This window comes from Canariomyces notabilis, assembly GCF_033297395.1.
Source record: "Canariomyces notabilis strain CBS 508.74 unplaced genomic scaffold N656scaffold_20, whole genome shotgun sequence".
NCBI lineage: Eukaryota > Fungi > Ascomycota > Sordariomycetes > Sordariales > Chaetomiaceae > Canariomyces > Canariomyces notabilis.
Genome location: NW_027041842.1, coordinates 284891 through 309965, shown reverse-complemented (window position 1 = coordinate 309965; position 25075 = coordinate 284891). Strand labels below are relative to the sequence as shown.

Here is a 25075-nt window from a genome sequence, read left to right as displayed (position 1 = left end):
GTTATGCGCAACGAGGTATCATGACAGCTGTTGGTCTTTGAACGAGGAGACTTGGTCCTAATTGCTCTCTACCCGACTACCCTAGATAAAAATGCTATATAGAGGCGCGAATGGAGGAACCTAACCCCGCCGAGAAACCCCATCCTCCGAGGAACAATCTCACCTATCTCCGAGAGCAAGCACACTTGTGACCTGTGGTATCGACCCTCCTCCTAAAACGCCAAATCCCCTGGACGCCGTTCCATTCCATCCCATCCATAAATGTACCTTCCTTTCGAAGAGACAACATCTAACATGTTGCTCTCCATCCCCGTTCCACCCCGTCATCCTACCCTACTCGTCTCTTCACCCCTCCTGATCGACGGGCTTGCCATACAACCGCACTCTATAAAAGCATGTATGATCCTTCGCACCGTAGTTCGTAACCGCCCTCAGCGCAACCATATCCGTGGCAGCGCCCATCCTCTCAAGGTCGTCTGACAGCTTGTGCACGAACACACCCCGGCCTTTCTCCTTATGCTCATATGTAAAAGCACCAATCTTAGCCAGGCCCTGGGCCGCCCACCGGTGCTTGAAGGGGTCGACCTCGGGGAATTTGGCCGCCATCCAATCAAGGACCCTGTCGAAGCGGTCGTTGCCGTTGCCGGGACCGACGCCGCCGCGGCTGGGGGGTTTGTCGTAGGCGGCCCACACCTCAATGTCCCGCGGCATGGCCAGGGGGTCCCTGGTCGCCGAGGGCTCGATGTGCTCGACGACGACGTATTGGGGCACGATGAACTGCGCGAGGCGAACCCCCAGGTCGGCGGGGACGGGCGTGGTGCTGTTTCTTGCGGCGATGCCGGCGCACCAGCAGTCGCCCGCCTCGGCCCACGGCGTGAGGGCCTGGGCAGCGGCGTGCTGGAACTGCGGCGTCTTGCGCGTGAATTTGAACCACCGCTTGGAGAAGATCTTGGGGCGAGGGGTGATGGCGAATACCGGGGAGGTGAGGGATATTTCAACTAGGGCGCCGTTGCCCGGGCTGAAGTGGTTGACGTGTCGGCGGAAAGGGTCGTCAACGCTACCCCCTGCGCCAGCCTTGCTGGCCGCCTTGAGCTGGAGATCGCCGATGGCTTTGGCAACCGTGTTTTGGACGAGAGTCTTAATCTCGGCCTTGGGTATGCCCGCAGCGGCCGCAGCGGCTTTGACTTGGTCCGCCAAGCTGCGCAGTTCAGACCGCAAAACGTCCAGGTCCTTATCCATATGCGCCCTGCTCTGCGCCACGTGCTGCTTCAGCTCGCGGATGAATTCGTCCCTTGTCATGATGAACTCTTCGCCCGCTTGAATGGACGGCTTCCCTTGTGCCGGGGCCCGTCCCAGGATGTCGGCTACCTTGCGCTGATTCTTCTGCGCCCACTTCTCCCAGGATTGTGGCACGAGTTTCTCGACCACGTCCTCCACCTCAGCAGGTGTCATCGTCTTGTCAAGAAGTCCTGCACTTTTCAACCGTTCCTGTAGAGCGTTCCAATGCTTGTCAGAGATGCGGCTTTTGTCATCTAGGGTAAGGACAGACTGGTCCCGTTTGAGCCGATCTCTGAGAGCAAGCCAAAACTCCTCCGATACGACGACCCTGCCAGTACCGGCGTCCTTCTGAACAGATACGATCTTGGGAATGATCGCTCTGAGATTGTCCAATGCGGCCTCAGTAGACGTCGTCCTGTCCTCCAAATAGTCCTTCAAGTCATCGTACTGGTCGGGGCTGAGAACACCAAGCGGATGAAGTAGCGGCGACGGGAAAAACTGCCCAACGTTGCTTGTCCAGTCCCGCCAGCCGTACCAGTTAAGCCTCAAAACGGGGGATTCGAATATATCGGGTCGGGCTAAAATGTGGGCGAAACGCATTGCATGGAGCAGGAGGAACCCTCCGGCAATGATTTTGAAGATGGACCAGGGCCTGAATAATCGCTCGATGCTGAGCAGATCCCAGGCCTGGGCCAGAGAAGGGCGATTGCTAAAGAATGTCTCGCTGGCGGGTTCTTCAACGTCTGCCCCCCCGGAGTCACTCTGGGATTGTTGTGGATATGACTTAAAACGGTTTCGAAACCCGGGCCCCAAGCTAAAAGCGATGGGAAGACCTGTTTGACTCTTGTGCTGAGGCTGTTCCTCATTGGTCGGACTTGACGGCTCCTCTTCGGTGGACACTGATATCCGGCGGCGGCGCTCCGGGGACGGTGAATTGTCCCGTTGAGGCTCTTGAATCCTAGTGCGTGGACGTCGCGGGCTCTTGCGCAATTCACTCGAGGGTGGGACGGGTTCAGGCGACAGGGCTGCTGGTGGTTGAGCCACGGGCCGGCGGATATCTGCAAGTGGTGAGCGGGCGGGGGTCTGGACGGTTGCGTCATTAAAGACGCGACCTTCCTCGATGTAGCTACGCGCGGATGACGGCCGTTCCCAGATACCGTTCGGTAAAGGAGGGCTTGCTGGAGTGAGCAAGCTGCCGGATGGCCGCCTAGGTACTGGTTGATGTGGGGGTGGGGGCATAGCAGCCCTCGCAGCTGCATCCCGAGCCGCTTGCTCAGCAAGATGCTTCTGGCGAGCAATCTCCTGCTCCTCGGCAGCTTGCGCTTCGGCCTGGGCCTCAGCTAGCTTTTGGGCAACACGCTTTTGGGCCTCTGCAGACCGCTCCCGTCTTAACCGGTCATCGCGTTCTTTCCGCTCCTTCTCAACTCGAGCCTCAGCCTCTTCATCATTGCGGGTTCTCTTCCGCGGTGCAGGTTCAGGGGCTCGTGTAGCCAAAAGCCCATCTTCCTCGCTGCTCGTCTCCTTCTCAATACTAGGCCGTATCCCTAGGGGTTCTGGAGACTCAGAAACTTCTCTCCCGCCCTCGTTTGCCGCCCTCGCCGCCCTCGCCTCCTGTTTGGCCCGCCGTCGTTCTTGAGCGGCTAACTTGTCTTTGTTAACTCTCGTAAAGATCTCGGCGGCAGCTTTCGTAACATCCCCTCCGCCCATGACGTCGCCCCGGTCGGGGAGCTGCGCCAATGGAGAGCCGTAAGAAGTGCTGTACCTGGCTGGGATGGGGGTCGTCCTTATTGTAGCGCCTTGGGCAGGGCGTGGTGATCCAGCCCTTGACGATGGTGCAGGCGAAGGACTTGCAGTTGCCCGACGAGTGGTACGAGTAATAACACGCGTGGCAGGCATGGTTGCTTTAACGACGGCTGCCCTAAGAAGCTGATAGTTGCTTGATTCTTGTGATGCAGGCGCGCCACCCCGTGCGCCGTCCCTTGAGTCGGTAAGCCAGGGCGATGGACTGCCAAGTAAGTCAGCCATGGCTGCCAGTTATGAGTACATCCTGGTCTCCGGCGCCTCTTGGTAGCTGATGGCGATGAGAGTAGATGCAACGAGGAGTGAATTGCAGTGGAGGGATATCCCAAAGCAGAAGGTGGGTAGGCCCTCAGAGATGACGGGCTTGGGAATGCGATGAGAAGAGCGGCAAGAGACGGATGAAAGGCAGGTCGGAATGAGAATGAAAATTGAGAGGATTGGGTGAAAATGATCGGAACCCGATAAAACGTGTATACGTACAAGTCAATTCGTATCTTGCTACCTTAATTTGAGTGACAGCGTGGCCGGCAACGACGATTGGTGATTCAGTTCCTGATGCTGGCAATTGAAGTTGACAGACACCCCGCGACACGTCACTGCACCAGCGGTGCGACCCTCAAGTGGCTTGGAAAATAGCGACGGGCTCTCAATTGGGTTTGGGCGCGAAATGCGATGAGCGAGCGGATGCTGGTGCTGTTCTTTTGTCTCGAGGCGCAATTATTCGACGGCGAAGCTCATGATGAGCGGAATCGGACGGATTGATGAATGTAAACTCGATGAAGGATGCAAGGGCGACTGGAATGTGCGACGCACAGAAGGCCATGCGATTAACCCGCAGCAAAAAAGCCGAAGAAGGGTTTTGCCTTGTCGGCCGAAAGCGGTGTCAATATTCACGAACAGATTCACTTTTCTTTCATCTCTCTCGAGGCGGTGCACTTCTTTGTCCCATGCTGCTTGCTATGCTCCCTCCGCTAGCGCCCCGTTCTCAACGCAGGTTGGGCCGGAGTTGAGGTTGAGGCCCGTGCTGCGGTTGCAGGACGCATTGGGCTGACCGAGCTCACCGAAGGTGTTGATATGCTGTTAAGGGATATTTAGCAACGGTGGCCATGGTATGCAACTATCGTGAATAGCCGTAAAGGGATCGCAAGGTTAGGGGGTCTTGGCATGGAGGGGCAACTCAGGGTTCCCGGATGTGTGTATGGAGGGAATTGAGCAATAAATTTCGTACTTTGAAGGTTCAGGAGTCTTGCGACTTTAGTTGCGATTATAGATGGAGACCTTGGACTCAGATCGTTTGTTTCGCATGTCTGTCCATCACTGTCGATCAACTACCTAATTGCGACGCGCCGCTCCTCCAAGGAGCAACACGAAGCCGCATGTCAAGGCCGTTTCCGGGTTACGAGGGGCAATCTCAACAGCGACCGCCCACCAAGCTCTAAGTGTATGTACGTACTGTGAATCTCTACATCGCATATCGGTACCCGACATCGAGGCCTCGCAAAAAAGGGTCATGCTCCAGCATACTACTGTAGTATTGTAATCTTAGGTTCCTGACTGTAGTTGCGTTAGTCCACACGATTCCTAACGGCCGCATTACGAGGCATGGGTACTTCCCAAGTCACTTCGTAATCATGATAGCGAAGGACGAAGGTTCCTTCGTACTGTACAGTACAGTGACAGAACCGGGGGTGGGTCGTGTTTAAGTTTCTGGGCGCATCACCCTAAAGCTAGCGAGATTCGATTTGCGACATGCTGCTTGACCAGTTTCAACAGCACTCCTGCCGCATTTATTAAGAGCATCGATTCCTCCTTTCTAAAGGTTGCTCCCTCATCCGCCCTCTTTGTCTTCACGCCGATAGCAACTCGTCGCATTCACCCATAGCTCGAGGCCAAGAGAAAAAGAAAGGGACAATATGGCTGTGGGAACGGTTCTTGTCACCGGGTAAGACCCCATCACAGCCCCTGCTTATTCCATGCGCGCCGACCCGCTTCAGCCGTCCCCTCGAGAACCCCGCCAGACTCCAGATATTAACTGCATCGTGGCTTGCAGTGGCACCGGCTACATCGGGTCTTTCACCACGCTCGCTCTGCTCGAAAATGGCTACGATGTCATCGTCGTTGACAACCTGTACAACTCGTCCAAAGTCGCCCTCGACCGCATCGAACTCATTTGTGGCAAGCGGCCCGCCTTCTATCAAGTCGACATAACGGACGAGGCTGGTCTTGATGAGGTCTTCGCGAAGCATCCCGAAATCGACAGCGTCATTCACTTTGCAGCTCTCAAGGCAAGTTAGCGACGCGCGCCCCTGCTGGGAGTGCCGTGCACTAATCTCGCAATCAACCATGCGCAGGCCGTTGGAGAGTCGGGCGAGATTCCGCTCGAGTACTATCGCGTCAATGTCGGCGGCAGCATCTCACTGCTGCGCTCCATGGAGAAGCACAACGTCACGAATATTGTGTTCTCATCCTCGGCTACCGTCTACGGTGACGCTACCCGCGTTCCCAACATGATCCCGATCCCCGAGCACTGCCCGATCGGCCCGACAAACACATACGGCCGAACGAAGGTCATGATCGAGACAGTCATCACGGACCAAATCGAGGCGCAACGGCGCAAGAATCAGAAGGCTGGAAAGCCATACGAACAATGGAACGGTGCCCTCCTTCGGTACTTCAACCCCTGTGGTGCCCACCCTAGCGGCATCATGGGCGAAGACCCACAAGGCGTGCCCTACAACCTGCTGCCCCTGCTTGGCAAGGTGGCCACAGGGGAGCGCGAGAAGCTGCTGGTTTTCGGTGACGGTAGGTGACGCCAATGCGCGGTCAGAGAGAAAGGAAGGCTGACCAATGGCACAGACTATGCCTCGAAGGACGGCACCGCCATCCGGGACTACATTCACGTCCTCGACCTTGCAAGCGGTCACTTGGCCGCGCTCAACTACCTCCGAGAGCACAAGCCCGGCGTGCGCGCCTGGAATTTGGGATCCGGCCGCGGCAGCACAGTCCTTGAGATGATCAAGGCCTTCAGCAACGTCGTCGGGCGGGACCTCCCCTACGAGGTTGTCGAGCGGAGGCAGGGAGATGTGCTAGACCTGACAGCCCACCCAGCCCTTGCGAACAAGGAGCTCAAGTGGAAGACGCAGCTCACGCTCGAGGATGCCTGCGCAGACCTCTGGCGCTGGGTGAAGAATAACCCGAAGGGGTACCGCCAAGATCCACCGGCCGAGCTCCTCGAGGCTCTGAAGGCTAAGAACTGAATAAGGGACGATGCCACTATAATACGTGGAGTAACTTCAGGACGGGTTAATTCTTTTCTAGAGGACGGACACCTCCATATTTAGACCACGAGACTAAAATCCGGATCATTTTAGATCTTGAGCAGCAGCTTCCCGGTTGTCTTCCTGCCCTCCAAATCTGAGTGTGCCCGCCCTGCGTCCTGGAGCGGGTACGTATCATGCATGCTGATGGTAACCTTGCCTGTCGCCAGCATGTCGAACAACTCCTTGGTATATCGGGCGTTTTCCTCAGGCGTGGCAAGATACCCATAGAGCCGGGGACGCATGAGCTTAACATTCTTTGCGCCCAGGGCCAGGAGGTCGACGGGAGGAACAGGACCAGACTGCATTCCAGCATCAGCATCGGGCAGAGAAGACAGTATCACTGCGACCGCAGTCAAAGCTCTTCGGTTTAGAAAGAGTAAGATATCACTCACCGCATTCCCAAAAACCACCACCGTCCCCTTCCGCGCAACCATCTGCAAATCCCCATCAAACGTCGCCTTCCCCACCCCGTCAAAGATCACATCCACCCCATAACCCCCCGTAATCTCCATAACCCGCCTGACAACATCCTCCCGCTGGCTATCCACCACCCATTTTGCCCCATTCCACCTTGCAATCTCGCCCTTTTCCGGCCCGCCCGCCGTGCCAATCACCTTCGCGCCCACCACTCGACTTAGAATCTGCACCAGCATCGACCCCGTGCCGCCCGCCGCGGCGTGCACCAGCACCCAGGGGGCCTCATCCTGGTTCGGGAAGGAGGAGGAGAAGCCTGCCGCCTCACGCACAAAGGTCAACGCCGTCAATCCTTGCAGCAGGCTTGCAGCTGCGATCTCGGTGGACAGGCCGTCGGGAATGGGCACGACGCTGGCAGCGGGGACTGCTGTGTATGATGCGTAGCTGGCGTCGCCGAGGTAGGCTACCCGTGTTCGGCCCGGTTGCAAATCCGGGTGGGTGGTGGAGGTGACGGAGGGGTGGGCGGTGACGATGGTGCCCGCGCCTTCTTTGCCTGGGATTAAGGGGAGCGGGGAGGGGTAGAGGCCCGTTCGGAAATAGCTTCATACCATTACAGACCTAGTTAAGTTGAGGTGTGGAAGCTTGGGGGTGGGAGGAGGGGCTTTTAGTGCTGGCTTACACGTCAATGAAATTCACGCCGGCGAAGTCGTTGCGCACGAGGACCTCGCCTTCTTTGAGTTCCGGGACGGGCAGGTCCGTTTTCCAGTGCAGAACCTCCGGGCCGCCAGTTTGCGAGATCTGGATGCCGGACATGGTTTTTGGGAGGTCGGACGCCATGGTGAGTTCCGAGAATACTGGTAGCCGATTGTTTGTGCGGTTTGAGACTTTGAGTTCAGTGTGTCTGAGATGGGACGGTGATTAGGGGAGTTGTGAGCTTGTGAGATAGAGGGATGGTTAAGTAGCAACGGAGCTAAATACGGGTAATGAACCCCTCGTCGGACGAAAGCCGGAGATATGCCCGGCGGCAGACTTGTGACTGGTGAGATGTGAGAGGATTGGATGGGTTTGCGATTAATCAGCGAGCTCGAGATGTCAGTTGGCATTTCGGATATTTTCGCATTGATCAGATCAACACTAAGGTACAAAGTGAGCCAGCGAGTGTATGGGAGGTTCCAGTCTACGGAGGTAGATCCGAGGCAGTTCGGACATACAACCAAAGCACCCTCGCTTTCCAAATATACTATAAAATAGGTAGGAATAATAGCCTGAGACGCATCTCGATGTTCGAGGCGTGCTGCAGTGATCTAGAAGTGAAAAGCGTAGATACAGGATTGCCTGCTGGTCAGGTCAGATAAGGACTGGAACGGGGCAGTCGCGGGCAATCCCCAGTCCAGACGGGCCTTCGGCTTCAATGTCATTTTGGGAAGACAACGCTTCTGAAACGCTTCACGATTGCTCGTCCGAAAGCAAAAGGGAAACGGGCTCGGCAAGACTTGTTCTCAGGGACCCGGCATCCCAAAATCCGCCCGGGACGGTGGCTGCAGATGAACGGAGCGCCCAGAAACCCAGCCGCCGATCAAAGCTGCACCCGTCGCATTCACATGTTCCGAGGAAGGGGCGGCCTTTGTTCACTTGTGTGACGGGGCTGTAACGGCGGCACTGGCGTCAATGGCGCCGCATGATGGCGCTGATTGACAGGGGACAGACCACCCCGCGGCTGCCAACCGACCGCTTCCGCAGCAGCGGCCTGCAGCGGAGGCTGTGCAAATCTGCTTGAGCTCCATCAACTCCAATTCTCCAGGGCTTTCTTTGAATGAATGACATGCCACAAACCAAATGTCTGCAACCCGAAGCGGGAGCCTCGCAATGCCCCAAACTTTCGGCTCTTTTTTGTCAACTTAGTTTCAGCTTCTCTACCGCGTATTTGGCTTCGAGTTTCAGGCATTTACACGGCCGGAATTTTTTTTCCTTTCGAAACAGCAAACTTCAAGCTCGTATTTAGAACTGTGACCCACGGTTGGCGATCAGCAACAACGCGCGGCCTACGGCACCACGGCACCACGTAACTTTGAGGCTGCATACGCCAACCCAACTCTTGGCACAAATCAACTATTCCCTTCATTGGTAGTCGGATGCAACTTCCTAAATACTATTGCCCAACTAATAAGAAGCTCTTCGTTAACCAGAACGAACTCCGGGGTTTCAAGGTATCGTCTGCTCCATCCAACGCTGGAATTGAACTCCAGAACTGGTCGCTTGAAACGTCGAAGTCGGACAGGGCAATAAGCTTACGAATCCAGAGCCCAGATCCTCCTCTAAACTTCGCTTCCGTCTTTCTCTCGGGACGAGCGAAGCCATGAGATCTGTCGCATAACCGCCACAAGCTTGCCTTCTCCATAAGCTTCACCGCAAAGTTAGAAGTTTAAGCTCGAATTCCACAATGGCCTCGACCCTAGGCCTAGACGGTCGTCGGGCCCGGCTCCAGCAGCTCGCTGCCGAATGGGGGGTCCACACCCTGCCACCTGTAGCCCCACCGACCCCGGCCCCGCCAAGCCGAACTCCCTCCGACGACTTCCATGCCGAGGAGCTGCTCAAGCGACGACGGTTGGCGGCGAACCAGGACAAGCACTCTCAGGGTGGCATCAAGCGGGCATTCAGCTCGGCCAAGAAAACATGGGAAGCCCAGGAGATATTTGAGGCTCTCGATGGCCACGTCGCCAACTGCGGCGCGCCGGGCGTCGCCGATGCCCTCATCGCGAAGCTGTTGCTAGTCGGTGGGAACCTGAATGTGTCAAATGTCAAAGGGAAAACCGGACTGCTCAGTCGGCGAAGGAGCATCGAGTCCATGGAACGCAGCCGGATTCTGCAAAAGGCTGTTGAGCACCGCCAGCTTGACATGGTTGCCGTGCTAGCCCAGCACGCTGATCCTCTTACCCTCGACGCGGCACTCCCCCATGCAATCCGCTCCGGCGACCTCGCCCTGCTGAATATACTGCTCAAACGGGGCGCTAACTGCACACAGACGCAGGACGCTCAGGATGCCTTCCGCCAGATGTGCATCATGGGCGGCCACGCCGATCTGGTCGGCCTCGTGCTCCAGTCCGAAGGCAGACCCCCGCCGGGCTCGCTCTCCATAGCCATGGTTGATGCTGCCAGAAAGGGCTGTCTCCAAACCGTTCTACGACTCAGCCGAGCCTCCGCCGATGGCGAGTACAACAAAGGCGAAGCTCTTAAGGCGGCAGTCGCCCAGTGCAGGGTGGACATCGCCCTCGCTATCCTCACCGGTACAAAGCCGCCCACTTTCGGTGGCCAGGGAGTCATGGAGAGTTTCACCTTGCTCGTCCAACATACGACTGTCGGTCCAAACGAGAAGATAGTTCTGGCAGAAGCGCTACTCTGCGCTGGAGCCTCCGGTGATCCCGTTTCGCTCGCCCTCTCTCAGGCATGCGCCACCGAGTTCTACGACATGGTCAGTCTTCTCGTCTCGTACGGGGCCTCGATAGAGTTCCAGAATGCCAGCATTCTCCGGAATGTCCTTTCGAGGGGACAGACTAACCTGGTGCAACTGCTGCTCTCGGAGAGAACCGCCCTAAGCCCCATCTTCGCATCCGAGTGCGTTCGGTGCATCCCAAAGGCGATTGCACCCGAAGATCGCCATGCCATCTTAAGCATGCTATTGCGGAAAGGTGCCGGGGGGACACCACTGCATGATGCTTTGGTGGACGCTGTACAAGCCGGCGATTTATACTCTGTTGAGCTCCTCCTAACACCCACTTTTCCCCGTGGGCAGCCTGGATCGACCCAGGATCTTCGCAACGGCACTCGAAGTACGATCCATTCCAGGCACGAGACGGCTTCTGTCGACTACAAGAATGGTCTTGCGCTAAGCAATGCCGTCAAAATGGGTCACATTCCAATGGTGAAGCAGCTTGTGGCTAGCAGGCCATCAACCCAGACACTCGACTCGGTGTTCCCGCAGGTTTACGACTTACAACCCTCTTCTAATCGCTACCACATCGCCGAGTGCTTTCTTACCGCCGGCCTTTCCATGCCCTGTGTCTCGGCTGCGCTGCACAAGGCTATCGAGGAACAGCCTCCCCGCAAAGACGAGCGTCTCATCAGCATGCTGCTGCGGTACAATGTCGATGTCAATTTCAACGACGGAGCTGGGATCTTGTCTGCGATTGCGATTCGAGATTTGCCGTTGCTGGAAACCTTGCTCAGAAACAAGCCGTTGCCTCAAACCGTGGCCGCCGCGGTGGCCAGAGCGATGACAGTGGACGATAAACGGAGCCGGTATCAGATGGTACGGTTGCTTATCGGGGCTGGTGCCGGTCGTGATGGCACCGAAGTGTCTGAGGCCCTTGCGCAACTACTGCCTATCCAGCCAGTCGACATACCATTAGCTACGCTGCTTCTAGAACAGGGCCATGCCGATGTCAACTTTAACCAAGGCCTTCCTATTGCGCTAGGTACGTAGTCCGCATTCATTATGCACTTCGAAAGTTAACCCGGCCCTAGCTGTCAATGACCCGGACCCAAGCGTCCTTGAGCTCGTGCTCAAGCACGGTAAGCCGAATCCTGATGCACTGTACCGCGGCCTCGAAACCCTCACAGAGATGCCCACCAACTCCGCCAAGATAACCAAGGTCGACGCCATCCTCCATCGCACAAAGCAAAAGGATATGCTCAATGCCGTCCTGTTCAAGGAGGTGCAGACACTCCTCAAGAGTCCTGCCGACAACCGCCAACTGGCCGTCCTCCGGTCACTTCTTTCCGCCGGCGCAGACGTCAATGCCCACAAGGCCGCCGCGCTGTGCTGCGCAGTCAAAGCCGCTGATGGGCCGATCGTAGACTTGCTCTTCAGCGCTAAACCGAGTCCCGCTTCCTTGGCTGCGGCTTTACCCCAGTCGCTCAATATCCTGGACCCAATGGATCGCCTGGCCTTTACCCAGAAGCTCATTGAGGCGGGCGCTCCCGGTGCGGAGGCGAACCGGGCATTGGTTTACGCGATCAATGCCCATCCCACCGATCACCCCTTGATTGCGCTTCTGGCGGCGCACGCAGAGTCGGCAGACGGTGAGGCCGTCATCACCGCGGTAAAGAACGAGAACCCCGACATTGTGAACCTGATACTGGAGAAGAGCCGCCGGAAGTACGCCGCCGCAAGTGTTCTGGGGGACGCGTTTCAGGAGGCGACAAAGGTGAAGGGCAAGGAAAAGCGGGTCGCAATCTGCACGTCGCTGCTTAAGAAGGGCGTGTCAGGTCAAATCATCTCGGACGCTCTGCTCGCTGCTGCCTCGGATGGGGATATCGTGCTTGGCGGTGTCTTGATGGATCACGGGGCCAGCGTCGAGCATCGGGAAGGGCAGGCCATTGTTGAAGCCTGCGGGGCTGGCGCTCCAGGCGTTGTCAAGATGCTGCTTGGCAGCAGGGTCGAAGTTAAGCAGCAGACCCTCGTCAAGGGGTTTCAGGCTGCCAGTCAGGTAGATGATCTCGCCAAACGAGCCGAGGTCTTCCGCCTTTTGCTCGCCAAGGGCGTTACTGGTGACGCCGTGGATGCGGAACTGGTGTCGGCGGCCAAATTAGGGGATGATGGCGAGAGCCTGGTGCGATTACTGCTCGAATTTGGCGCAAGAGTTGACTACAACGCGGGCGAGGCGATCTGGAACGCCACGAGGGGCGCCAACATGGCGATTCTCAGGCTAATGCTCGGTGTTGACGGGGTGGGCGACCGGCAGAAGAAGCCATCCAAGACAACATTGCTCCGAGCGCTCAAGGCGAGCCGGAAGCTGAGCAGAGATGCGAGATACCAGGTCACCGAATGGCTCTTTCAAGCCGGATTGCCGCCTTGTGAGGAGATTCACATCGCGTTGAACAGGGCTGTGAAGGATGATCCAGACCCCAGACTTGTCGAGCTGCTGCTCAAGTACGGCGCGTCGCCACTGTCCAATGGCTGTGAGACCTTGACAGATGCTGCTCAGTTGCTTCTAGTCGATATCCTAGCGCTCTTGCTGGAAACTGAGATCCCACAGAAGGATGTCTCATGGACGTTCCAACAAGCCTTTACTCCAGAAACTGCCCCAACTTGGCTGTCAGAGAAGGGGTTCCAGGTCGCAGAGATGCTTGTAGTGAAAGGTGCGGAAGGAGAGAGCCTCGCTCTCGCACTCACTACGGCCATTGACGCCTACGGCTCGGAAAACGACGAAATAGCACGCCAATTCGCAGCTCTCATTCTGCAGACCAAAGTTGACGTCAATTACGATGATGGCCTAGTGGTCCAGAAGGCAGCGCAGAAGGCGGATTCAGAACTTATCCAGCAGATTCTCCATCAGAGGCCCAACTCCCACGCCATCTCCATGGCTTTCCCTTACATCTTTGACGACAGCCTGTCTGAAGAAGACCTGCTCCGCCTTGTGGCCCTGTTCACCGACTACCATGACGGAGAGGAGAGGCTCGATGCGATGTTCTCACATCCCAAATTCGAACCAGTCATGTTTCGCGCGCTCACCAAGTTTCCCCGTTCCGTCAAAATCGCGCAGGCACTGCTTGACGCTGGCTATTACCATGACCAGATGACGGCGATCCGGGTAATGGACGACGTTGAGGAAGAGGAGCAAGTCAGTCTGCTTTTCTGGGCCTTGTTCCAACCCCAAAAGAGGGTTAGCAGTGCCGTCATTGAGCTCCTCATCGACCGCGGTGCCAAGGTCAACTTTGAGACCCGTCTGTCAAAGACGACGCCACTCATGCTGGCCATACAGCAACGCCGACCTGATCTGGTAAAGGCTCTGATACTGGCTGGTGCTGAAGTCGACGTGATGGATGCCACCGGCAACACTCCTATGACTATGGCGACCCAACTAGGAGGCGACCTCGGCACATCGATGATGTCGAGCATCCTTGCTGCCGATCCCACCACCAACGATGGTTCCTTGCACAACGCCGCGCGGGACCTCAACCTCAATGCTATGAAAGTGTTGGTCGAGTACGGCCACGACGTCGACTTCCCCAGCCCGCTCCATGGAGGCCGCAGCGCCCTCGGCGAGCTATGCCTGAACGCAGCCCACGCTGGCCCTCTCACGGCGGCACAGGAGAAGCAAATGGAGAAAGCCATGGCATTCCTCATCAACCACGACTCGGACCTAACCATCCAATCCGACGGCAAGTCGGTCCTCCTGCTCGCGCTCCACTCGGCCGACCCCGTCCCGACCACTCGGGCATTGCTCAAAGTGGGCTTATGGAAACACATCAACAAGCCCTACAATCACTATACGGACGGCACCTACACCTACTCCGCGTCACAGTACGTGGCGCGCGTGCTCCCCGAGTCAGACGTGCGCCCTCAGCTGCTCGAGCTTCTTAAGGCCAACCGGGCGATTGATGTGTACTACGCCAACGACGGCCCGCAGCCCGAAGGCGCCGTCAATCTCCCGCCCGAACTGTTGCGGGCCGAGCGGGAGCGCCGGGCAAGGGAGGAACGCATCGCAAGGGAATCCGAGGAGCACGCCATGGCGCTGGCACGCACCAAGGAGATTGCCTCCATCCACAACCAGATCTTTATCGCGCGGGCCGAGCTCGAGGACGCGCGCGCGCGCCGCCAGCGCAGCGACGAGATCGCCGCCATCCACGCGCGGCAGGCGGCCGAGGAATCTGCCTTTGCCGCTGCGCTGCGGCAGCGTAAAGCCGAGCGCGAGGCCGCGATGCAGCATGAGCAGCGGCTCACCGAGGCTGGCCTCACGCGTGCCCGGCTTGTGGCCGAGGCCGAGCTGGAAATGGAGGAGAAGAAGCAGGGCCGCATGCTCGAGTGGGAGGAGAAAGTGGGCAGGAACCGCGAGCAAAACGCCAAGGCGCTGAGTGCGGTGCGTGTGAGAGAGCGTGAGGCCATCGAGAGGCTTGATGCCGCGGCCGATGCGCGCACGGTGAAGCGGATTGGCGAGCACAAGAAGTTGGTTGAGAGCCAGGAGAGGCTGGCGGCGAGGTTGGCGGCTGGAGGAGTCGATCAGAGGAGGCAGATTGGGTATGTTACTGGGGAGTTGGACTAGGTTGCCGTTGCCGTTGCTGGTTGATAGGGGTTTGGGGTTGGGTTTATACTAGAATCAGGGGTGTTTACGGGTACAATAGGTTGGGGTTGGGAAAGGGGGCGGGGGTATATATCATGGTTTGCTGCTTCAATACTAAGTGAGCTGAGCGCTGATTTAGATTATGAAATGAAATGGTTTGATGATTGCGTTTTGCTCTCTTCTAAAGAAACTACCTTAGGTAGATAGGCGTCTTCATGCTCGGTAAGGCCCTTCCAGGTTGTAATGCAGCGATGAGCAGGCCTATAAGGTTCGCCTTCCAGATTCCAGAACGTATTTAACTCTTGATGGGCAGAAGGTGCAAGGGAAGTTGAGAGGCTTGGATGGTGGATGTCCTGTACTACTCCGTATATCTGCTTAGCTGTCGATTGGATGCCATCGCGCGGAGTCTGCTGATATCATCACCGCAGGGACAATACTACCTTAGTACTTTGGAAGTCGCTCTGGAGGTCGACCATGGTATTTCTCAGCTTGCATCTGATAATGCAGTAATATCCATCTGTATTCCATGTTGGGTGAGCTGTAGTATTGTTGGGTGGGAAGGAGGAACCTCGGGGGAAACCTGTCTCTATTGGGGTACTGGGGCTTGGCTCCTTTCCCCTCTAACAACCCTCCTTCAACCTCCAACCTCTACACTCAACACTCAATAGAGTCAATACATATACAACCACTCTTCGGCTGCGTTCTTAAGTACCTAGCGTGGTGAGAAATGAGGCTTGGTGCTGCAAGCCTCCTGCAGCCGGCAGCAGGCTGTGGAAGTCCACGTGGGTCTGCTAGGCGGGCACCTAGGCAGACTTTTCTCAGTGGCCCGACTTCAGCTGGCATCTCTTCTCATCACCAGGCCGTGCAATGCGTTTAGGATGCCCGGTGTCGGGTAGTTTTCAAATTCCAGTTCCCTCAGCTACACAGTTGTTCCGTCTCGTCCTGTCTACACAGACTATTCCTACCTTAGATACGCAGGCTTCTGTCGTTCACACGCTCATGCACTTTAATCACTCATGGAGGGCCTCCATAATCAAGCATTCTCTGTTTTCTCCCAGATCAATTTCGCACCTGCCCCAAATGAGCACGAGTTGATCTCCCTCAACTCGACGGCCGACCCTCAACTCACTCAAATTTCCCTACCCCTATCCGATATACTTCACTCTTTCGAAAAGCACCGTGACCCATCGTCGCGTCCAATATTTAGGCTTGTAAAGCTTCATATTGCATACCCCCCAGTGGGTAGCAGAGGATGGGAGCCGCCAACTCTCAACGCTTCCAAAGATGAGATGGTCCGATTATGGAAGGCGCTCAATTTGGACCCGACAACCTTACGTCTAATATTCCAGGGCTTTCGATCCTCCTTTGGCCAGTCTTCCCCTGCTTTATGGGACATCAACACCGACTCACTTCGTTTCATGATCAGTATATATTCGTACTGTGTCATATGGTCCTACTGCCCGCAATCTCAGGCGACGAGCGGCGTCATCATCAACCGGTCGGATACCGCATGGCTCAGCGAGCACTTCCAAGATTGGTGGCAAGCGCTCGATTCGCAAATTGGTATTATTAAGCATCCACTCTGTCTGTTGGTGGCCTCAATCATGGAAGCATCGCAATATATGTCTCAAGAGATCCGGAAATGCCGAGCTCGCATCCACCGCCTCGAGCACCTTACAGGATACAACCCCTGGATCAAAAACCCTGCAGCTGCATCAAGCCATCACGATGGGACCCTGAATGTTGACGAGCTTTCTCTCGCATCTCAAGACATTGGTGCCGTCTTGGTCACCCTAGAGGATCATGCCAGGCAGCTTACCGTGCTTCGGCGAGCCACAGGCTCGGTCGATCGTGCTGGAATCCTCGCACCTTCATCAGGCTTTAGTCAAGCGATGGACGTCAGCTCCGCTATGCATGTCCTCCGTCAGCAGATGGACTCGTCGCAAACATTTGTGGACTTTCTCCGCGCGAGGGCAAAGAACCAGCTAACGGTGGCAAGTAGATTTCGAATCTTACATACATACGCCAGGTAACCATGCAGTGCTCTGAGTTACAGCTAACAGCTGTTATAGACTTTCAACCTCATAAATCGGTACGACGCGTCAGCCCAGATAGCAGCTGCACAGGCGGCCGAGAGGAACAGTACTTCGATGAAAACCATAGCCATCATGACCATGGCTTTTCTTCCGGCCACGTTCCTAGCCGCCCTTTTCGCCGTTCCCTCTCTCCCTTGGAATGTCGCCGGTTCTGAGGCCGGAAGTACTTTTGGGATATACTGGGCATTTACCATACCATCCACTATCTTTGTGTTTGTGATTTGGGCTTGGGCATCCGGCGAGACACTGCTACCAAGACTGGTTCCCAGGCCGAGGAGCAGCACCGAGCCGGAAAGAGGGTACTCTGTGTGATCACTGTAGTAGCGATCCAATGTCCAGCAGTTGAGCTGTTGTGGCGCCGTGGTGGCACTTTCCTCGAGGCCTCGGCTAACTCCGCAAATTCCCTATTCATGACCATAAATCCCTATTGATGACCAGAACGGGTAAGAGCGGAATGTCGTATGTTGACTTTTCTTAACCCGCAATTCTCCTGGTGGCAACGAGTGTTATTCATTCCCCATTTCTATCCTTGGCAGTAAGTTTTCCTTTGATCCCTTTGTCGCTGGACTGAAACGCAATACGTTTCGAGACGGAGTCAGCTGCCAGGTTCCTGTCCGTTCTTCTATCCCCATCGAACCTCAATCTTGCTCCAGGTGTGTGCCTCGATTCTGCTCTTCCCAAATGAATTCACGATTCATCAAGTCATCACAAACTCCATCCGACGTCTGCATCACCGTGTGACAGACGTCGCCATGATGCAAGAAATACCCTCGCCAAGATACACGGAGCTGCAGCCGCAGAATGATTCCGGCACACAAAACCAAGACGATGCGAGTGCCGATTCGAAACACTCGTTGCTGACATATGATGACGAGGAGAAGGCCTGGAGCGGCATCACAGAGAGAGACTCAGGGATGCTCGAGCGCCGGCCAACGAGGAGAGAGCGCATCTGGTCTGCGGTGTTGTCGATTCGGTCGATACTCGATACAATACTGTTGTTGGTTATTCTAGGACTAGTGTTAGACCGCCACGGGGAGAAGCCGCGATCGTTCGAGCTCAACGGCGACATCACGGGATTCGCACCTCCAAGTAAGCGCTCCAAGTCCTTAAACGACTCAAGTGTCAGCGACCAAGACTGTTGCGCTGACAAGTCATCTAGTATCAAAACAGATCAAAAGATTCAAACTCGATCATAAGTTTGTTCCCGAGGAGATGGCTGATTTCTTCACGGAGGATGTACAATCGAACTGGCTTAGCATTGTTCCACGTACGTTCCCGTCTTTGAGTTCTCGTCCGATTGTGCTGGGCACTGCGCAGTACTAACAAGATCCGCCGTTGCAGGAGGACTGGGATTCATCACAATCAACGACACGCAGCCCTACAACTACCTGCCTACTCCAGTCAAATTCTACCCGGATACAACCTTCTCGACATCGGTAACTCACCAGCTCCACTGCCTGCACAGCATCATTGAGCTGGTGGCGGCGTATCAGTCGAACCAAACCGACAAGCTTTCGCACACGCAACCGTGGCACATCAGTCACTGCCTCGATTATCTCCGGCAGAGCATCATGTGTTGCGGAGATATGGCCTTGGAGGGACAGCATACGACTTTCCCGGCCAGCTTTGTCGGCACCGACGGGTGGGACGCGACACACGTGTGCAGGGATTACAGCCAGGTCTTGGAACATCTTGAGAGGCATCGGGCAGACAACGAAGTGTGGATTTAGGGGGTCTTGGATGTCTTCGGGACCAAGCAAATCTTGTTGCTTTCATCAGATGCTTGCCGCCATTGTCACCGCGGTGCGTGTAAGGCAAGGCACTCAATCTACTGGTGATCTCTAGATGACTATTTACAGAAAACATTTTAGCGGACCGTTCAATGTTTTTACACATGATTCCGGTTCAGATCCAGATCCCTTTTCGGCAAGTAACAGGACGTGTTGCGTACAAGTACCCGACCACTTCAACCCACCGCTTCAAGTCGGTTGGTGTGCTTTTCTCGAGTCTCCCACTAGATACATCAGCCATTCCTTAAGAAAGCAACAACAACTCAAGCAGATTCCTCGGTGTCCTCCTGCCCGTACAAGTCCCATACGCAGCCTGGCACCCGTTGTTGACATTGCAATGATCGGTCGTATTCCCACAGTACCCCCTACCAACACCACAAATCAGCTCACTCCATTCCACCCCTCATGTTCATGTTCATCTTGAAAAACTTACGCAGCAGAGCAACAAGTAGTCCCATTCGCCGGACAACGGTATCCATTCCTCCCCGCACCTGTCATACCACATGTACCATCAATGGAGACGGTGGTGCCGTTGCGGGGCGCGACGCACGCGGCCGAAGAGTTGGAGTAGCGCGATTGGCAACCCGCTGTGGTCAGGCAAAAGATGTCGCCCGTGCCGCAGTACCCGTACCGCGAGCAGCAGGAGGCGTCGGAGGGACAGGTGTACCCCCGGTTGCCGCCTGCTTCGACTAGGCCGCATGTTTTGTTCGGGGAGACTTCGCGGGATTCAAGCATCATGCCAGTGGCCGGTTCCTCCATTGTCGGGTTTGTGTTTGTGTTTGCAACATCTTGAGCTTGGTTTGGGATGACTGGGGATGAGAGGGCTGTGAGTGGAAGGAGGGTGAGGATGAGGCCGAGGGTGGTGAGGCTACGCATTTTGTCCAGCTCCGAGTCTTCGCCGCGACCGTGACGTTCGGGGGTTGGTGGTGTTATCACGCCTTCTTAGTAAATATTCCTGCCGTCCAGGGAATCGATCGGGTGCTGGAGGTAATGAGGTAGTCGTAACCACCATAGAGATAGCCAGGTATCGGCCTTTATATTCAACACTCACCAACCCATACTACCCGGATCAACTGCCGGAAAGCCACTGGCATATGGCAGAAGTACTAAATGGGCTTACGCGGTGCGACGCCGGTTCCAGCAGGCGCGCCAACCAGTGACTCCATGAGTATGAGCCATGTGTGGATTTACCCGTCAATTTGCTGCCATGGCTGCCTCCTCCCGAGCTCTTGGTTCCACGCGGGAAAAGGTCGACAATCTGGGAACCTTCTCCCCACACTATATGTGAGGCGGGTTATACATCGGTACTGCGTTCCGAGTAGTGGTTTTGCGCATTAGCCGCGATCCCGCGGGACATCGGGCATGCAAGGGGCAAGCGACTTGTAGATGATCATTGATGTCGATCATCTTGTCTTCATCGCTTTGAACAACCCGTCTGAGAAGATGTGATGCCCATCCCTTTCTCAATGTACAAGACAATATGACCTTATCATTGTTTGTTTGTTGGAATGCTCGTACGCCGCCTTGATTGACCCCGATTTTAACAGGGACTATTGAGCCGTCATGACAGCTTGGAAAGACCAGGAATCAATTGACCATTAGAGCCTACTAGTCCTAATTAACAGCTCATAGCAGCAGTGGCCAAACCTTCTTGATACCCAACGTAGAGATTCTCCGTACTGTAACTGATTGACACCGCACCTCCAGCCCTTGGCTCTCATTCAGCGCCACACCGTCCCCCACAGCCACTCAGCCATCTCCCTCTGGTAGGCAATCGTCTTCATCTCAGCGTCCATGCGCGCAATCTCATCGGCCCAGAGATACTTGCCTCGCCAACCCGCCGAATCGAACCCGTGGACTACGTCTGGCACCAACAGCCACTTGGTACTCCCATGCGCGCCGCCCCCGTCGTCGTAGTCCTCCTCCCACCCAAACCGCACGCTGTCCTTCTCCCTTCCGTCATCCAAACACCCCCGCCACAAACTGACTTCGTTCCTCCCTACCACCTCCTGCCGGCCGGGCACAACCCGTTTCCCGCCGCCCGCCCACCGACATGCTGCACGCCCTGCCAGGAATCAATCAATGTCAGCGGAAGAATAGGATACGGGCAGGTCAGGTTTGTGCTGGGGTTTTGGTGAACGACAACGCGACTGCGCTGCGTATACATAGCTACCACCACCACCACCAACCAGGTACACGAAGAATCACGGAATGAAAAACTCACAGCTTTCATTCGCCAAACAATCCAATTCGGCCGCCACAGCCATGACATGCAGCGGCACCAGCTCCTCCCTGTCCGCATACACGGGCGAGAGCAACGGATCCGCCGCGTCATGGCCATACGGTATATAACTCCACGCAGACGACGGTACCAGCCGACCCATCCAATCCAACGCTGGTCCCCACCCCCTCGGCCCACGCAGCTGACGTTTATACGGCCTTGTGGCCAGCTTCTCGGCCGCGCTTGTCGTGAAATCAAGCATGCCGCACACCGACACCACGGCTGCCGGCGGTGGATTGCATCTGGTGGTACTAGTACCCGCATAGTTTGATTCGGTTATGGAGTTCGGGTGTGGGTGTGGGTTTGGGTTACGGCCGGACTTCACGCTGGGTAGCTGGCAGAGGGCCAGGGCCAGGTTACCGCCTGCGTCGAACCCGGCGATGGCCGTCCGCATGCGGTCGATGGGCAGGGATTCGTCGTTGAGGGCTGCGTGGTAGAGTGCTTCGATGTCGAGGAGGGGCGAGGGGAAGGTGGACCAGGGGGATTTGGAGTAGTTGAGTGAGATTATGAGGACCGTGTAGGTGTCGGCGAAGGCGCGGTTCCATGGGTCGTCGTCTGAGGCGTGGCCGAAGGTGAAGGCGCCGCCGTGGATTGTGAAGAGTGTCGGGAGCAGGGCCGGGGAGGTTAGGTCGTGGTGCGAGGGGAAGAAGATGCTGTTTTGCAGGTTAAAAATACCGTAGAGTTGGAATCGGTTGTGTGTAGGTATGTTTGTCATTTGAAGGGCTGCTGGCTTACCGGACGGGAAGACGTTTTCGGATCGGGTACGCCTTGATGATGTCGGGCCGGTTTGGGAGGGGATAATACGTGTCCCGTATCCCGCGGTACAGCTCCACCGGAACGTTGAGGCCTTGAATCATGCTGACAGAGGCTGCGTGCAACGCCCTCTCGATCACCGGCGGTGGATCCCACGCATGCCGTCTAGCCTCAGCATAGTTGATGTGCCGGCCGCTTTCATACGGGCTTTGGTTTCTGCTCCGGCTTCTCCTTGTCGAAGAGTTGTTGCGCGATTCCGCAGGGACATAGGCGGCAGATGGCGATGGGGGAATGGTGATGATCCAGTCGCCAGCATCGGGCTCGGTTGCTGCTGCATATGGATATGGGTTCAGGGACTCAGATGTGCCAAGGGATACGGGTTCTTCTGCAGTTCGACTTCGGGGCAGACTTTGCAGTGGGTTTCCATCAAAGCGAGTGTCCCCTGGAGCCCGCGTATACTCCTGATCTGGAGGCCGCGAGGGCAGCGGAAAGTCGGGTTGATAAGAGTTGATCCGCCAAACACTGTGGTATCTGGGCTGTTGTTGCATATCCACATTAACAGAGGCGCCGGAAATAGCCTGAGGTTCTGCTCTCTCGGATATTACGCGAGAAACCAATATTGCTTGGGTCTCTGGCTCCAGGAAAGGTCTTTGTCTGTCCAAACATTCAAATGAGGGAGGAGTAGGCAGATCGTATCCCCCGTCAGGCCCACCAGGACGAACGAGCGAGTCACCCTTCAGCCCTTGCTCTTTGTTGGCCTCTTTTGGCGGAAAGACCGGTATATGTTTCCCTAGTAGTGTACCTGTTTGGATAGACTCGACAGCCCCAGCGGGTGGAGCGTCCTTCGCTTCCATGGAGTCTGGCCGGTTTTTGAGTTGCTTTGGCGTGGCTTCCGGGGTTAGGGGTAATGCTATGCGATGCATAGCGTGGACTTGGGCTCTTTGAGGTGATGGTGTTCTTGGCCCCGTCCATAATTTAGTTGTGTCCCCTGGGACAGCTGCGACATGATTTGATGCCGAGCCCATCTTAGCAGGTGGGCTTCGCGATTTCGGCCGGGATATGCTGTCCAGTGTGAGTGGGAATTCGGGGCAGGTGTTTGGTGGCGTGCACGGCCTGTGGATGGCTCGGGCATCATCCATTTCCCCTTTCGACTCCATTACCATGCTGTTCACCATTTGAGATCCGTTATCATGTTTCCTTGAGTCGGTCTCCCATGGTAGGTCAGAGACTGTCTGGTTTTTCATTCCGTCCTCCGTCCCTGTGTCTGCTCGAAGGTGTTCCTCAAGCACCCCTTGCTCCCATCGGCCGATGTTATCGTTAGGATACGGGTCAGCTACCATGGCCACGATGCTTTGGCGCTGTGAGGGCAATTTCGAGCCTCTTCCCTCGGTCTCCGTTCCTAACACTCCCTTCTTCTCCAGGCTCTCCTCCTTCTCGCTGAAAGCAGCAAAAGCAGCAGTCAGCTCTGGAATCTCAGGCACGACGCTTATCCTGCTTTTAGGGCCGATGTCTCTGCCCCTGCTTTTACTCCTACCCTTGCTCCGGCTGCGGCTTCGGGCTTCCCACATCGCAATTCGGTCCCTGGTACTGGCGCTGCTGTCCCTCCTGAAAGATGGCGTTGCAACCTCCCCGTTGCGTTCCGATACAGCTTTGCCGGCCCTGTCCCATCCAGTCAGTCTCGTCCGCCCTCTTTCCACGTCAACTTCGGCCTCTACATGTTGGAGGCGTTTCAGGGCGCTGGCCAGATCAATCGGCGATGGTGATTTCGGAAGACGAGGAGTAATCGGCGCAACACTCGGCCTGGCAACATCATCGATGCTGTTCCTCCGCGACGCTGATTGGGATACTGATATAACGGAAAACCTCCTGGGGGTTGGCTCGTAGTTTGGCATTTGAATTTATGGCTTAGGCATCGGATAGTTGGTAAACAGACATAGATTCTGAATTGAAGGTTTTGCGTTTTGTATTGAGAAAACGAGGGAAAAGTGAAGAGGTGGATGAAGGAAAAGCCTGTAGATACCACAGTTGGTTATTGCATTGCTCCCTTGTAGCCGCCAGCGGCTGAAAACTGATACCGGCCAAGGTTCCGCATTTTGAAGGTTGAGACAATGTCAATTATGCGCGTACACAGGTCGAAACGCATCGGGATGCTTGCTTATTGCCGGGAAAAGCAACGCAGACGAGGCAGGATGAAGGACAGCGTTGTCCCTGAACACAACCAGCCATCCTGACTGTGCCTTCTTATCAGTGTACTGAATCGTAACCCTGTCTATACCCAGTATATCACCTGCAAGTTCACTAGACGTATACAACCAGTCTCCCTCTGGCACGTCCAAGAAAACGCCAGTGCAAACAAAGATACCTCCAAAAGGCTTCTTCACGTAGAGAGCTGCTGTCTTTGGGCTCCTTGTAGCGCTGAGTTCAAGGTTGTCCATCGACACGCCAGTCTATCTAGAGGAGTTAGTTGTAGAGTTTCACATTAAACGGATATGCTGGCTTTGCTGCTTGAGCAGCCTGTTTCAAGACGTATCTCTTGAAGATTTCGTCTGTGTTCTCGACCTTGATTGGCATTGTTGATGTATGTAGGCGACCACCGCAAAACCAGGTTTCCGTCCTAGGGCTCTGTGCAATTTGCGCCGATGACATTCCCTCGCAACCATTCGCCGTCTATCGATCAGTGAAGAGGTGAGGTGGTGATGCGACCACTGGTGCCTTGCATCGCCTGATCTCTTTCCGCTGAGGGGTTTGCGCTAGGCTACTTTTAGTGTAGTTCAGTGTAACGGTATCGCTAGCACTGCCACCTGGCCCACTGTAAGCCACAACTAAGGCTTATGTAGATGAAGCACTTTGTATGTTCCGTCCTTCGCACCTGCAGGCTATCAGCTCCAAGCACATGGTGGCCTCGAGGTCATCAGCTGTTTGGATTCACACGTCAAAGATCAAACGCTTGTAGCAAGTTCGAACTTCAGATTTCGTAAGCAAAGGCGAATGACTCCCTCGCTGTGTGGAAAAAGCAACATCTTTTACGTCGATTTCATCATTGATTTCGAGATAAGCCTGCCCCGCAAGTTGCAACCACTGTGATGAGCTAATATTGTGGGGTGTTCCTGCGATCTGCAGTCTCCTTGCAGAAGCGCGATCCAGACCAGCGGTTTGGCTAGGCTCAACAATGTCATCGGAGTGTTAAGTTTGCCTATAGTGACGCAAATCTCCATATTCCATGGGAGGGGTTTGTGACTGACGAACTTTCTTGGCAGTTACCCCTTTCCTGATCATCCCTTTC

The 25075-nt window shown here is 55.7% G+C and overlaps 8 protein-coding genes across 8 annotated transcripts; 4 read left to right on the top strand and 4 right to left on the bottom strand.

The window, feature by feature from the left end:
* Positions 1-114: 114 nt before the first annotated feature.
* N656DRAFT_288242 (uncharacterized protein) lies at positions 115-3685 on the bottom strand. The gene is made up of 2 exons (XM_064809134.1): positions 3559-3685; positions 115-3305 (listed from the first exon to the last, which is right to left on the bottom strand). The coding sequence occupies exon 2, from the start codon at positions 3301-3303 to the stop codon at positions 346-348; it is 2958 nt and encodes a 985-aa protein (XP_064667869.1). The 5' UTR covers positions 3304-3305; positions 3559-3685; the 3' UTR covers positions 115-345.
* Positions 3686-4991: 1306 nt separating this feature from the next.
* On the top strand, positions 4992-6335 carry N656DRAFT_757781 (UDP-glucose 4-epimerase; the record flags this gene model as incomplete). Its single annotated transcript, XM_064813157.1, has 4 exons — positions 4992-5020; positions 5129-5367; positions 5395-5880; positions 5935-6335. The coding sequence occupies 4 exons, from the start codon at positions 4992-4994 to the stop codon at positions 6333-6335; spliced, it is 1155 nt and encodes a 384-aa protein (XP_064667868.1).
* N656DRAFT_781927 (NAD(P)-binding protein) lies at positions 6316-7874 on the bottom strand. Its single transcript, XM_064815667.1, has 2 exons — positions 7492-7874; positions 6316-7412 (listed from the first exon to the last, which is right to left on the bottom strand). The coding sequence occupies exons 1-2, from the start codon at positions 7623-7625 to the stop codon at positions 6446-6448; spliced, it is 1101 nt and encodes a 366-aa protein (XP_064667867.1). The 5' UTR covers positions 7626-7874; the 3' UTR covers positions 6316-6445.
* A 1378-nt stretch (positions 7875-9252) lies between these two features.
* Positions 9253-14854, top strand: N656DRAFT_800193 (uncharacterized protein; the record flags this gene model as incomplete). The annotated part of the gene is made up of 2 exons (XM_064817980.1): positions 9253-11284; positions 11334-14854. The coding sequence occupies 2 exons, from the start codon at positions 9253-9255 to the stop codon at positions 14852-14854; spliced, it is 5553 nt and encodes a 1850-aa protein (XP_064667866.1).
* An 860-nt stretch (positions 14855-15714) lies between these two features.
* On the top strand, positions 15715-17408 carry N656DRAFT_288020 (uncharacterized protein). The gene is made up of 3 exons (XM_064809133.1): positions 15715-16164; positions 16222-16866; positions 16945-17408. The coding sequence occupies exons 1-3, from the start codon at positions 15889-15891 to the stop codon at positions 17278-17280; spliced, it is 1257 nt and encodes a 418-aa protein (XP_064667865.1). The 5' UTR covers positions 15715-15888; the 3' UTR covers positions 17281-17408.
* Positions 17409-17882: 474 nt separating this feature from the next.
* Positions 17883-18698, top strand: N656DRAFT_714327 (uncharacterized protein; the record flags this gene model as incomplete). Its single annotated transcript, XM_064811960.1, has 3 exons — positions 17883-18057; positions 18128-18235; positions 18310-18698. The coding sequence occupies 3 exons, from the start codon at positions 17883-17885 to the stop codon at positions 18696-18698; spliced, it is 672 nt and encodes a 223-aa protein (XP_064667864.1).
* A 106-nt stretch (positions 18699-18804) lies between these two features.
* N656DRAFT_781921 (carbohydrate-binding module family 18 protein) lies at positions 18805-19782 on the bottom strand. The gene is made up of 2 exons (XM_064815666.1): positions 19192-19782; positions 18805-19123 (listed from the first exon to the last, which is right to left on the bottom strand). Exons 1-2 carry the CDS (start codon positions 19632-19634, stop codon positions 19003-19005), a joined length of 564 nt encoding a protein of 187 aa, XP_064667863.1. The 5' UTR covers positions 19635-19782; the 3' UTR covers positions 18805-19002.
* A 697-nt stretch (positions 19783-20479) lies between these two features.
* On the bottom strand, positions 20480-21896 carry N656DRAFT_791211 (alpha/beta-hydrolase; the record flags this gene model as incomplete). Its single annotated transcript, XM_064816953.1, has 4 exons — positions 20480-20677; positions 20864-20913; positions 20983-21692; positions 21775-21896. 4 exons carry the CDS (start codon positions 21894-21896, stop codon positions 20480-20482), a joined length of 1080 nt encoding a protein of 359 aa, XP_064667862.1.
* Between the last annotated feature and the right edge of the window lie 3179 nt (positions 21897-25075).

Bases quoted from the DNA above. Each gene is read 5' to 3' on its own strand.
- N656DRAFT_288242 (XM_064809134.1), bottom strand. From the start codon at position 3,303: ATGGCTGACTTACTTGGCAGTCCATCGCCCTGGCTTACCGACTCAAGG.
- N656DRAFT_781927 (XM_064815667.1), bottom strand. From the start codon at position 7,625: ATGTCCGGCATCCAGATCTCGCAAACTGGCGGCCCGGAGGTTCTGCAC. The intron at 7,413-7,491 runs GTAAGCCAGCAC...AATGGTATGAAG, and splicing joins GGCGTGAATTTCATTGACGT to CTATTTCCGAACGGGCCTCT.
- N656DRAFT_288020 (XM_064809133.1), top strand. From the start codon at position 15,889: ATGGAGGGCCTCCATAATCAAGCATTCTCTGTTTTCTCCCAGATCAAT. The intron at 16,165-16,221 runs GTCCGATTATGG...CTAATATTCCAG, and splicing joins ACGCTTCCAAAGATGAGATG to GGCTTTCGATCCTCCTTTGG. The intron at 16,867-16,944 runs GCAAGTAGATTT...CAGCTGTTATAG, and splicing joins CAAAGAACCAGCTAACGGTG to ACTTTCAACCTCATAAATCG.
- N656DRAFT_781921 (XM_064815666.1), bottom strand. From the start codon at position 19,634: ATGCGTAGCCTCACCACCCTCGGCCTCATCCTCACCCTCCTTCCACTC. The intron at 19,124-19,191 runs GTAAGTTTTTCA...TGGTGTTGGTAG, and splicing joins ACTACTTGTTGCTCTGCTGC to GGGGTACTGTGGGAATACGA.